The sequence below is a fragment of the Athene cunicularia genome (assembly GCF_003259725.1).
Source record: "Athene cunicularia isolate RWA chromosome 6 unlocalized genomic scaffold, athCun1 chr6_part1, whole genome shotgun sequence".
In the NCBI taxonomy this organism is placed as follows: Eukaryota; Metazoa; Chordata; class Aves; order Strigiformes; family Strigidae; genus Athene; species Athene cunicularia.
The window spans coordinates 2,598,834-2,611,479 of record NW_020799105.1 but is presented as its reverse complement, the minus strand read 5'-3'; the positions used below and the strand labels follow the sequence as shown (position 1 = coordinate 2,611,479).

The following is a 12,646-nucleotide window of genomic DNA, read 5'->3' as shown; positions in this document are numbered from 1 at the left end:
AGGATATGGCTAAGTAAATGCTGTTTCAGTGACCCACTATTTTAACCTCAACCCTTCAGGCTGAGCGTCTGATGGAACAAGCTAGCTGCTGGGAAAAGGAAGAGCAAGAAATATTCTCCACAAGAACTAATAGTAGGCAATCACCTGCAAAAGTACAATCTAAAAATAAATATTTGCGATCTCCAGAAAGTGTGGCAGTGGTGGGGGAGCGAGGGCAATCCACAGACCAATCTAAGGAAAGCAGCGAGGAGGATGGCGGGGATGAGAATCAACAGAGTTCACCTCCCCGGCTGACAAAGCCACAGTCACTGGCCCTAAAAAGAAAGGTGTGTTACTTCAATGGTTTGGTTTAAAGTCATTCATCTCTGGTTTCAATCAAATTGTTATAATCAAAACAACAATCTGTTTTTTTACAAACATTTATTAGACTGTTTTAATCCTTTCTATATTGTTTGGACACTGAACAACTGTCTTCTGTTTTTTCTCCTCCATCCCTTTTTTTATCTTTTGGATTTTCCACAGAACAATCAGGATTTCCTGTTAATTTTTAAACTAGTGATTGCCCTCTGCTGTTTGGCATTGGTATTGGTTCAATATTTTAATGGTTCATCCTTTTTTCCTTTTAAGATGGAGTCCAGCTTGTGGTGTTTATCTTTCTGTTGTTTTTATTATAGGAAATCGTTAAAGGGGATTACTCTTTTTCCAAACAAGTACTGTTAAAACAAAAAAGGGGGGTTTTACCCATATTCTTCTAATTTCCAAGAGATTTTTAAATTCTGATTACTGCAGTGTTTACATAATTCTTAATTTGGTTGAAAAATCAACTATTTCAATGGCTTAAATTAGTAAACTAAGCATCCCAAAATTTGAAAGCATTCACCTTAGCATATGTATTGAGGTGTCTCTGGTGAGAGTTAGGGAACTGGAGTGTCCCTTTGTTTATAATACAGATGAGCAAACTTAAAAGTAACTATAAATCTGTGAGAATGCATAATAATAGAAATATAAACTATGGAACAGTTTTTTTCTTTATAGCAACCAACTGTAGGATTCTTTTAGTGTATTGGTGAGACCCATGTGAAACTTGAGGTGCACTTCCTTTGCTGTTACCTGTTTTTCTATATACATACTTATTTCTAAAATAGCAGAAACCAGAAATGTAGAAGAATAAACTTTGATACTTGTGAAGGTTATCGGGAGATTATAAATCTACAGAGGAAAAACATGTAAGTACAATTTATGTAATATTGCTATGAATATTATTTGACAGGAGAAGGTAAAAGTCACTACAATATGAAGAAAATTCTCATCTTAATTTTCACATACAGAAAGGTTTGTGTGCATGTATAGATACATATTTATTTTACCTGTTCAGACATTTTACTTTCACATTCTGTCTACATTTGAATTTGATGCAATATAAGATGATTTTTTGAATGAGTAAATAGTTATTGTAAACTCAGTTCACAAAAATGTATTTTTTTATATCCAGTGTCAGCTAATAGACAGTAATGTAGGAAGAGTTAAATTTGTGGAATTACTTTTTCAGAGACCTTTCATACTGAAAAAGAAAAGGGGCCGTAAACGCAGAAGGATTAACAGCAGTGTTACAACAGAGACAATTTCGGAAACAACAGAAGTGTTGAATGAGCCATTTGATAACTCGGATGAAGAGCGTCCCATGCCTCAGCTGGAACCTACCTGTGAGATGGATGGGGAGGACGATGACTTGAAGCCTGTGATTAGAAAAGCTTTTGAGTATCAACCTGGGCAGCAGAAACAGGAGAAGGAGGAAGAAGAGCAGAACAAGGAGGAGAAAGACATTCATTGTTACAGGAGTGATGACAGTTGTACAAGTAAGCTGAAAATGTTGTATCATCACAAAATTAATTTGTTGGGTGGCCTTCAAAGGATGTGTTTATTTTTGTCATAAATCTGGAAATTTTTAACAGGATATATATATTTAGCCATTTCAGCCTTAAAATCTTAGTCTTAATAGTGCTTTCCTTTTAGAGGTGCTACTGGAACCATTAATCTCATGTAGTTTATTAGAATTCCATGATGGCTTCAGATTTTGTTTTGTTTCTGTTGTGTTTACTTCTTTTGTAATTCCTGAGCCATTAATATTGTAATCTGTTTTTTTATGTTCAAGAAGCAATTGTTTTTCAGTCAGAAGCAATGCAGTCTTCATCATGTTGCTAAAACCAACTTTTATGTCCCTGCAACAGGGCATTTTTACTCAACAGAGCAGGGGTATCTCTGGATTATTGTATATTGGGTTTGTATCCTTGGTAAAGGATACAAGCAAAAAGTAAGATTTGATTTACACGAATATCTTTCTATTCAGCATTGTCGGTAATTCAATGACATGTTTGTTGGTTTTGGGACACAATATATCCTCAGTACTAGGGTCCTATTTTTTTCCCACAAAACGGAGGGATAGTTTTAACTGTATTCTTTCAAAGCTGCTTATCTAGTTTTGACTTCAAGGATATTTCCTGGGGGAAAAGCTAATGAATGGATAGTGAAACTACTAATGCTACTCTGAACATACACTCATTCTTTGACCTGGCTCTCAAATTACGCTTATAAGTGTTAATTCCAGAATGAATGACTAGATTCTTAGGTCTATATATTTTCTCTAAGAAGCCAGTGGGTATTATTTTACTATTTCCATAATTGCATGGGAAGTTTAATCTCTGTGATCCTCAGTTGAGGGATCATGTACTGATTTCTATTTTGAACAGCTTTTGTGTGACTAGAGCAATCATGCTTACGAATGTTGGTGCTGTTACAAACCAGTGCACAGGTACATCAGAATATTACTGCTTTTTCGTGCTTCTCAGTAGAAATGAATTAAACTAATTGTAGCAAATTCAGAGTGTTCCAGCTATGTCCCAGTGGTCATGTTTGCACTGCTTTAACTAGACTGATACTGTGTATTTGTACATGGACCACATCATCATATTAATTGACTGTAAGAGTGTTACAACACTACAGTGAGAGGCAGAACTTGACAAAGGACTATCACTGAAGCCGTTACTCTCCTGAGTGCAGCATGTTATATCCTGAGAATTCTCCGTTTTTCTGGTGCATGTGTAAGTGATATCTGGGGAGAGAGGAGAGGGAGCGAATGTGCTTGGATATTTTTTTTACAGTCAGTGGATTTAGTGTTCTGATGCACTGTGTTTACTTTCAGTTATCTTTTGCATTTTGTCATGTATTGTGAGTTGTGACATATGCTGGCCATGAGAAGATACCAGAATGAACCACCCTTTTTTTTTTTTTTTCAGTGTTGGTACTAAAGCATGATTATCTGCTTACTATGGCTTGTCCTCTGGAATGGTCAAACAGGAAACTCCAGACTCTTATGTTATTAATATCGAAAAAGATGAATATGCATTAGATCAATATCTCTATAAAGTGATGGCATACTTCTATTCTAAAAACAAAGGTTGATAATCAAATATTTAGACAATATTTTTGCTTTAGTTTACATGTCTTGTGATTCAAATCTCTGGGATTATTCTAGTGTTTCAATAGTGCTTCTGATGGTAACTGTTAAAAGGCCACCAAACAAGAACATCTTTACATATCTGTTTAAGTGTGCTTGAGCTGTAAATTTATGTCATTATATTGTGGTTTGAGATCTGTTTATAACTCTTGTTCCAGAGCTTCATAATATATTTTGAGTTTATAAATTATTTTTGAGTTTATATTTGAAAATATTGATTAGTTTGTACAAGCTAAGACTTTTCTTTTGTCTCTGTTGCTTCCTAAGGTAATACAGAGGCTGTAGCTGTGTTGGAAGAAAGCACTAAAGACAATCTCGAACCTTTAAAGAGTAAGCAGGGTTGGCCCAAAGGAGTTAAGCGTGGTCCCTCTAAATGGAGGCAAAGCAAAGAAAGAAAACCTGGCTTTAAGTTAAACTTATACACTCCACCTGAGACTCCTATGGAGCCTGACTATCAGGTGATGGTGGAGGAACAAAAGGAAGTTGCTGAAGACAAGCCCTGCTCAGTTCCTGCTGTTATGGAGGAAGTGATTAAAAAGCCTGTTGAAGTATTACCACCACCCAGTGATGAGGTAAAAGAGGTAGAACCTGAACCTCTGTGTCCACCCAGTGAACCATTTGAAAAACAAGAAAATGATACCATGAAAGCTGGGGAAGAAGAAAGGAATGTAGAAGAAAGTGGAATCAATTTAAAAGATCAAGAAAAAGACAAAGGAGGAGAGATGTTTTTGCAAAAAGAGGAATCTGTGCATTTGGATGATCAGGAGGAGGAGGAGGAAGATGATGAAGAACCTTCTCACAATGAGGATCATGATGCAGACGATGAAGATGATAGCCACATGGGTTCAACAGAAGTGGAGAAAGAGGAAATGCCTGGTGAAGCTTTCAAAGAAATGCTGGAAACTCAGCAATCTTTTTTAGACGTAAATGTTCAAACTGGTAATTCAAATCAGGAAGACTTAATGGAATGTGGTGTTGACCTTGCAGCTGATGAGTGTGAAAGTGGCCAGAAAGAACTTGCTACAGATTCAGACCCAGTGCCTGAATCTGATGATGATCATACAGATAACAACCCGGACCAAAAAGCTGGAGAAGAATCACATTCCGAATTCAAGGGAGAGAGTACTGAGACCATGGAGATTGATTCAGAGACTGTTCAAGCAGTACAGTCTCTAACCCAAGAAGCCAGTGAACATGAAGATACGTTTCAGGACTGTGCAGAGACTCAAGAGGCCTGTAGAAGTTTGCAAAACTATGCCCATAATGACCAAAGTCCCCAAATGACCACGCTGGATGATTGTCAGCAGTCTGACCATAGTAGCCCAGTTTCGTCTGTACACTCTCATCCCAGCCAGTCAGTTCGTTCTGTTAATAGTCCAAATGTTGCTCCTTTAGAGAACAGCTATGCTCAGATCAGCCCAGATCAAAGTGCCATTTCTGTGCCGTCTCTACAGAACATGGAGACCAGCCCAATGATGGACGTTCCCTCAGTTTCTGATCATTCGCAACAGGTTGTGGATAGTGGGTTTAGTGACTTAGGGAGCATTGAGAGCACAACAGAAAACTATGAAAACCCAAGCAGTTATGATTCTACAATGGGTAGTAGTATCTGTGGAAACAATTCTTCTCAAAACAGTTGCTCATACAGTAGCCTTACATCCAGTAACCTAACACAGAGTAGCTGTGCAGTGACACAGCAGATGTCTAACATTAATGGAAGCTGCAGTATGATGCAACAAACAAATATCAATTCCCCTCCCACATGTAATGTAAAATCTCCCCAAGGCTGTGTTGTTGAAAGGCCTCCAAGCAGCAACCAACAGTTATCCCAATGCAGCATGGCCGCTAATTTTACCCCACCTATGCAGTTAACTGAAATCCCTGAGACTGGCAATGCCAGCATTGGATTATATGAAAGAATGGGGCAGAGTGAATTTGGAGCAGGGCATTACTCACAGCCATCTGCCACCTTCAGCCTTGCCAAACTGCAACAGTTAACTAACACGCTTATGGATCATTCTTTGCCTTACAGCCATTCAGCTGCTGTAACTTCCTATGCAAACAGTGCCTCTTTGTCCACCCCCTTAAGTAATACAGGTCTTGTTCAGCTTTCTCAGTCTCCACATGCTGTTCCTGGAGGGCCCCAAGCACAGGCTACCATGACCCCGCCCCCCAACCTTACTCCTCCTCCCATGAATTTGCCACCTCCCCTTTTGCAGCGTAATATTACTTCATCGAATATTGGAATATCCCACACCCAAAGACTGCAGACTCAGATGGCCAGCAAAGGTCATGTTTCTGTAAGAACCAAATCCACGCCTCTGCCACCTGCTGCAGCAGCCCATCAGCCACAAATTTATGGGCGTGCTTCACAGACTGTGGCCATGCAAGGGCCCGCACGGACCTTAACGATGCAGCGTGGTATGAACATGAGTGTAAATTTGATGCCAGCCCCAGCTTATAATGTCAATTCAGTGAACATGAATATGAATACCCTTAATGCTATGAATGGTTATAGTATGTCCCAGCCAATGATGAATAGTGGATATCACAGTAATCATGGGTATATGAATCAAACACCCCAGTACCCTATGCAGATGCAGATGGGGATGATGGGAACTCAGCCATATGCACAGCAACCAATGCAGACAGCACCCCACAGTAACATGATGTACACTCCTCCAGGGCATCATGGCTACATGAATACAGGCATGTCTAAGCAGTCTCTTAATGGATCCTACATGAGAAGGTAGGCCCTTTGGAGAGACAGACTACCAAACTGGCATTTTGGATTGATCTGCACAAATATCTTTTGGAGAGTACGATTTCAAAACCAGCAATTGGTGTGAATGCAAAAACATTTGTTGGCACCATATAGAAGCTGTATGCAGCAAAAGCCTTATACAAGTTTTTCTTTTTTCTTTATTTCTTGTTTTGTATTTTGTTTCTTTTTGTTTGGTTGGGGTTTTTTTTGTGGGATTTAACTTCTCTTCATTGGGGGGAATTAGGTGGTTTTCCATTTTTTGTTTATTTCATTGAGCTTGAAGTTCTCTGGAAAGGAAGAACTCTTTCTATGAACTGCAATTACACAGCAGCTGATGGTTCAGAGCCATTTTATGTGCCTGCTCCCATTAAAAATGTGGATAAATAGACTCCAAAACTATCAGACAGTACTGGATCGTGAGCTTTTTCTCTCCTTTCCCCACATGTAAATGCCTTTTAGCAGTTCTTTTATTGTATTATTTTGTTTCTGAAGGTGACACTTCTGCATGCCGCTAATGTCTTTGTTAGTGACAGTGCATTTTGTAGTACTGTACAAGTGTTGTGCTTAACAGTAAGCCATTTCTTAATTTTTTTGCCTTGATTAGGTTACCCTAGTTTGAGGGGTAAAAAAAACAGAACTATATTTTTGTTAATTATAAAACTTGTAAAAAATAATTAAAAAAAAAAGCTGCAAAAGCTATTCACATTTTAGTTAGTTCAAAGGGTTTTATTGCTGTATGTTTAGTGTAAAGTTGAGACTTTTCCATTTTTGTGACCAGTTTCTTTGGGGCTGGGGTAGGAAAAAAGGCAGCTTTCTGTTTTATAAATACTGTTACGGTTTTTTGTTGATTGAAACATCTCAGTGTTTATTTGTCAAGTTTTGAAACATTTTCATATATGTCCAAATACCTGGCAGGATTAAAAAAAAGAAAGTAGTGAATTTGGTGTAAAGTTGCTATTTTATGGAAATGCCTCTAACTTTACATTTTCATTCCATCTGTAGATTTTTCTATCTTTATAAAATATTGGAGTTATTTTTTAAGGGAAAAAATAGAGCAGTAGCGTGTGAATAGCTCAAACTAAGCTTACAGATCGCATGTAAAAAGGCAAAAGTTATTTGTGTCTGTTTATATTGCTTCCTTTTTTGTAGCCTTTGTACCTGTACAGAGTGACTGTAAGGGCCGAACAGAAGAGGCTTGGTACATGTAAAAATAGGACCCAGTGACACTCTTGTATTTATCTGTTATCTTTTTAGTCAGTCACTTAAAAAAATACCCCACACACAAAAAACCCACCCAAGAAACAAAAATAAAAACTACAAAAAAACAACACACACACATACCCCAAGCTGTACATTTTAACATAAAATAAATTATGATGAGCCATTTTTAGCCTCTTGTGTCTTGTCATAGTTTGATGTTGCATGGGACTTACCTCCTGAAACAGTGTTTGCTACAGTGCTCTCACATGCTTGATCTAAAGCCCATTAAAGTTGATGGGGTTTGGATTAGGCTGTTAGAGCCTAAGTGTAGGTTACTCTCATAATTGCATACACCTTGTGAAAATAAAGAGTATCTAAGATTATTTTTTTTAATAATCTTAATAAAATATTGAATAAATATGTATTTAATACATTTCAAGGTTGTCAATATTTAATGTATGAAACTTCTTTCCTATAGAAAGTGTTATATATGTTAAAGGGTTTATGATAGTAATAGACGTGGTGTTTGAACTCTATCCTAATGGTAGAATTGTGATCTCTTCCTTTGTCATTGTTGCTGGGTTACAAGATGATGCAAATCTTGTGTTGAACCTCTGAGTTCTGTATAAATGCATGTATATGTGTGCCCATGGACACATACACACATATATGAACACTTACAATCTAGCAATAGAAGGTCTGTAAAAATGAAGACGGTTGTTGATACATGGAGCTTGAGAGTGGACTGTGTTTAAATTGGGTGTGTATAAATCTACACCAGAAAAATTCCTTGTAAGTATTTATCAAAAATGCTTCTAATGTGAATGTTGCCGCTGAATTCCCCCCTCTAGCCCACTGAAATGCTGCAGGAAGGTTGCTAGCTAAGGTGAAAGGATGGGTTGTCTTAACTGAAAACTCTGTCCCCATTCCAGTGTATAAAGTAGCTTTATGGGTGATACATGCTCAAAAGTCAGAGCAATGTGTATTTCTTTAAATAAAATCCTTAAAGTTTGTGGTCTTGCCAAATCAAGAAATTGATGCTACAGGTTCATGCACATACCTGTTCATTTTTAATATGATGGGCCAGCAGTCTAAAATAGCAGATCTGAATGGGAGCTAAAATTGCTGGTCAAATGGTAATTTGGAGTAACTTGTGTTTTAGGAGTTCAGAATGCTTGATAAGGAGAGCAAAATACAACAAAGATCTTTGTTCATGCACTTACAGTGTCAAATTTGCTTTTTGAAGGCAGAGAGTATTCATAGTATGTAAACCATGTGTGTGTTCATCTTCACAAAGTTGCTGTCACATTTTTTTAGGCATAGGAAAAGGAAAGTTGAACTCAACGCAGTTAACATGCAGCCTTTCAACTAGGACTTTGCTGGATAATTGCATCTCACAGTACCACTATGTTTTGTGATTTTTAGTTTTTACAGTGAGAGAAAAAAGCACCCAGGTCTTTCTCCAGTGCTGTTTAGTTTCAGGTTTCTAAGCCAGTAACATACAGGCAATTCAGACCTTCTTACCATTTCAGTATATGCTGACCTGAAATGGAGCATGCTGACTCCAGCATATTACTGAAATTCTGTATTTGCAATGTATGGATTAAAAGTTATGTGGAAAATGATGCACTGTATGTGCTCAACAGACATGTTTCCAATATTAATTTTATTTTGGAACTGAATGTCTTTCAGGAGGACAATTGGCTTTCTTACATCTTTTCTCATATAGCTGTGAATTGCATTACTGCACTAAAATTTCTGTTTCATAAGAAGGCTGTCTTTTCCTTGGAAGATCTACTACTTCTATGTATTGTGTGCCCATTGTAATGTCAGTTTTGACAGTGTGCCCTAGCAGCACCCCAGTTGAGAACTAGCTCTTACTTGAGTCTCAAAGAATTCTTCAGATTTGCAATAGGTGATTCTTGTGAAATGCAGGAGGTTTCCCTGCCCATGCAATCTTAGTCTTTGGCTTCACAAATAGAATACTCCATACCACTAGTGATTTGCAAGAAGGAAATAAATTTGCCTCATTCTGCATGTACTTTTGCTTGCAGGCCTGGCTTGTAGGTGAAGTCACTGCTGCTAACACTTATTAGTTATCTAGTTAGCAACTTGCAGGAGTTGCCTGCTTTGAGGAAGCTACGTGTTCCCAAACTTTTGCTTTTTCTGATTTAGTCTAATTCTGGGAGAATTGGAAGGGGAAAAAAGCTGGAAAGTAAGAAGTGTGTTTACTTCAGAATTGTATAATTGGCCTACCTGTACCAGAGACCTTTCTTCGGAGCAGAATTTACTTCATCTGGTAGATGCCAAATGACAGTACTCTTGAAAGCTGCACTCTAGCCCTTTAGCTAAGATGGCAATGATATGTATTGTTGCACTCTAGCTATGTGATCTCCTAGCAGTGGGCAAAATATAACCTAATTTTTACTAACTGTGAGAAGCTGTGTCATATAAGAGACAGAGGACTTCTAAACGTACAAAAAAAAGTCATGTTAGATCGCTGTCTTACGTCTTTTAGTTCTGTAAGCTGTTTATTTTGTCTATCAGGCAGGCTAGTTGATGGAATCAAACTGCACTTAAATACAGTGTGATAAATAGAAAGAATGGGCCTGGCAATTATCTGCAGTTTTGAGGGTGATCCTAGTACAGCCTGTTCTGTAGAGACTGATACCTTTAGTGGCAGGCAAACTGACCAGTGTAGTAAAGATCTATGACTGTTTTTCTTCCCCTACCCTTTACTTTTAATAGTGTTCTGTATCAAAACTAGGTCTTTCCAGCATATGTACATATCGGTTAACTCTTCATAGTGAAGCTCTGGTTTGAGCTTTTTGTGGAGTAGGGAGTGTGTTTGTAAGCAGATACAAGGTAGGATTACAAGTTCTGGCTTTATCATAACTTTGAGTAATTTAAATTCTTGTTAGTTATTTTTTTTCTCTGTCCACTAAATAAGAATAAGTTTAAGCTGTGTTTAAGGCCTTTAAGTAGTATGTGTAGAAACACTGGAATACAGGGTTCTATTCCAGTTTTACTTCTTGAGAAATCAGTTGTGCTATTTTTCATCTCCATGCAAGAATAGCAGCTCCTGGTTTCTCAGTAGCTTGGAATCCTGTCCTTTTAGATTGTCAATACATTCTTCTGTCACTATGTCAGTGTTGCCATTTGCCAATTTCCTAATCTCCTATGCAGGACAAAATGAGTGGGAACTACTTAAGAGGTCTGAGTATTTTGCTTTCTATCAGTATTTGGGAGACTGCTGTTTGAAAGCTCTGTCAGTCTCCACCAAAAGCAGTTGGGCCTCAGGAAATTTAAAATTTTTCCTTGTGTATTTGCACAATTCTCAGACTGCAAAAGAAATACCCATCTCCAGGCCCCAGAAAATGTTCAAGTACAATTCTGCATGTAAATCAGCTACAAAGCCTCTTCTAGTTACAGCAGTCATCAACCTATCATGCAGTACACAAGAAAGAAAATAACCTATACCTTGACTGAAGTAAATACTGGTAGATACTTGTTGTATTTTAAAACATCATTTGGTATAGAATTGCTGTCTGTAAGGCTACTGCTAAGAAACACATTGCTGACAGAGGTGAGAAAGCTCAGCTTTCTTCATCACAGTAAATGAAAGAGCAGGGCCATGTGTCTGAAAGGCAGGTTTGTCAGACATAAAGCTGGGCAAACTGTTGCATGTCTGGGTTGTGAATTAAATCGCAGTAGAGAGTAAGGTGCTCTCAAAAGGTGCACTTGAAGGTCTATGGAAGTAGATGGAAAGAGTTGAGAGACCTCATCCAAGAATTTGTTGACTCTTTAAACCCACATTGTAACTGCTCATTTATTTTTGAAGTGTCAAATGACTTCCTTTGAGTTTCCTTTTATTTCTGTTTTTTTCTGTGTTGTTTTTTCTAATCAAGTGTAGAGATCCTGCTGTAAGTCCTAGAGTTAGTGAACAAAATCCCTGATAGAGATACACACTGTGATGTGTTATTTGTTTTTTAATAGGAGTCTAGTTGTGTTTATTGTGTTCTGCTGTGTTGAGAATTTGAAGGCAAGGTATTTATTATACAAGTAAATACAAGCATTGCATTATGGGTGCTTGCAGCCTTGGCTACAGTTACTGTTTGGAGATGACTAATTTACTGGGTTTTGGGCCCCAGAAGGAAGGGAAGGAATAGAAAAGCCTTCACACTAGAGAGGTTAAGCTTATAAAGAGCTGTTAACATGTACAAAAAATGGTCTACAGTTGTGCTCAACTCTATTTGGTTTGTAGTGTATACTTGCAGTTTTCACTGGCACGTTTCTGCCCTGTGTTCTTTCTTTTTTTAGGAAGTGTCCAAGATTTCTACAGTCTGTACTGCACCAAAGTCACAGTCTTTGTCAGGTGGTAAAGACCAAGAAAACTGTGCTCTCAGTGGCTAGGTTGCTCCTCTTGGGCACTGAGGCAGTAAATAGCTCTTACCTGCTACATTGAATTAGGCAAAATTCCGGTGGGGAGGGTGATGACTTGACTGTTTTGCAACTGCAAAAAAGGTAAATGTGGCTTAATTGTAATCCTCCTCTACAGTATATTTTAAGAATCTCACATACTGCTAAGGTGGAAAAACTGATTGTGTCAAAACAGTTACTCATAATTTGTATCAAATAGAGGAAATTGAATAGGCAAAAAAGTAGTCCCCATTTGTGTATTTAGACTACTTCTGTCAACAAATACAATTATTAGCAACTGCATTGGAGCACAATAATGTATTAAGGTGTCTAGAGCTGAGATAGAAAATACTTGGTAGTGGTTTCTGAAAGCACAGCAGCAGCTTTTTCCTGGTTAATGAGGTTGTGAGGTATTTTTTTTTAAAGCCTTCGCCTGTGTCTTTTGCCTTTTTAATCAAAAATAAAATCTTAATAGAACGGGTTATCAGGGCTCCACAAGTTTGATCTTGAACTTTCTCTTAGCAGTGTAAAGGACATCCTATTTTTCTTGTTTTTTCTAGCCATTATTTTTTCCAAGTGCAGGAAAGCAAGTCACCACACCTAATTTTTTCAGTCTTTTTTTTTGTGGACTAGTAAATTGACTTGGATACTCTGTATGTAGGACCTCTTAAAATTCAGGCAGTTGAAGCATTTAGGAAAAACAAGTTAAAACTGAAACTGCTAAAATATCATATGTATTTATCTCCTGA

General features: G+C 37.7%; 1 protein-coding gene across 1 annotated transcript in view; it reads left to right on the top strand.

Moving 5' to 3' along the window:
- The window catches only part of KAT6B (lysine acetyltransferase 6B), a 116,746-nt gene extending 109,084 nt beyond the window's left edge, over window positions 1–7,662 (top strand). Inside the window, exons 16-18 of the mRNA XM_026851465.1 lie at window positions 60–326; window positions 1,550–1,856; window positions 3,782–7,662. Of these exons, the coding sequence (XP_026707266.1) occupies window positions 60–326; window positions 1,550–1,856; window positions 3,782–6,267 (3,060 nt within the window). The 3' untranslated portion in view covers window positions 6,268–7,662. The remainder of the gene's footprint in view (window positions 1–59; window positions 327–1,549; window positions 1,857–3,781) is intronic.
- The last annotated feature ends 4,984 nt before the right edge of the window (window positions 7,663–12,646 follow it).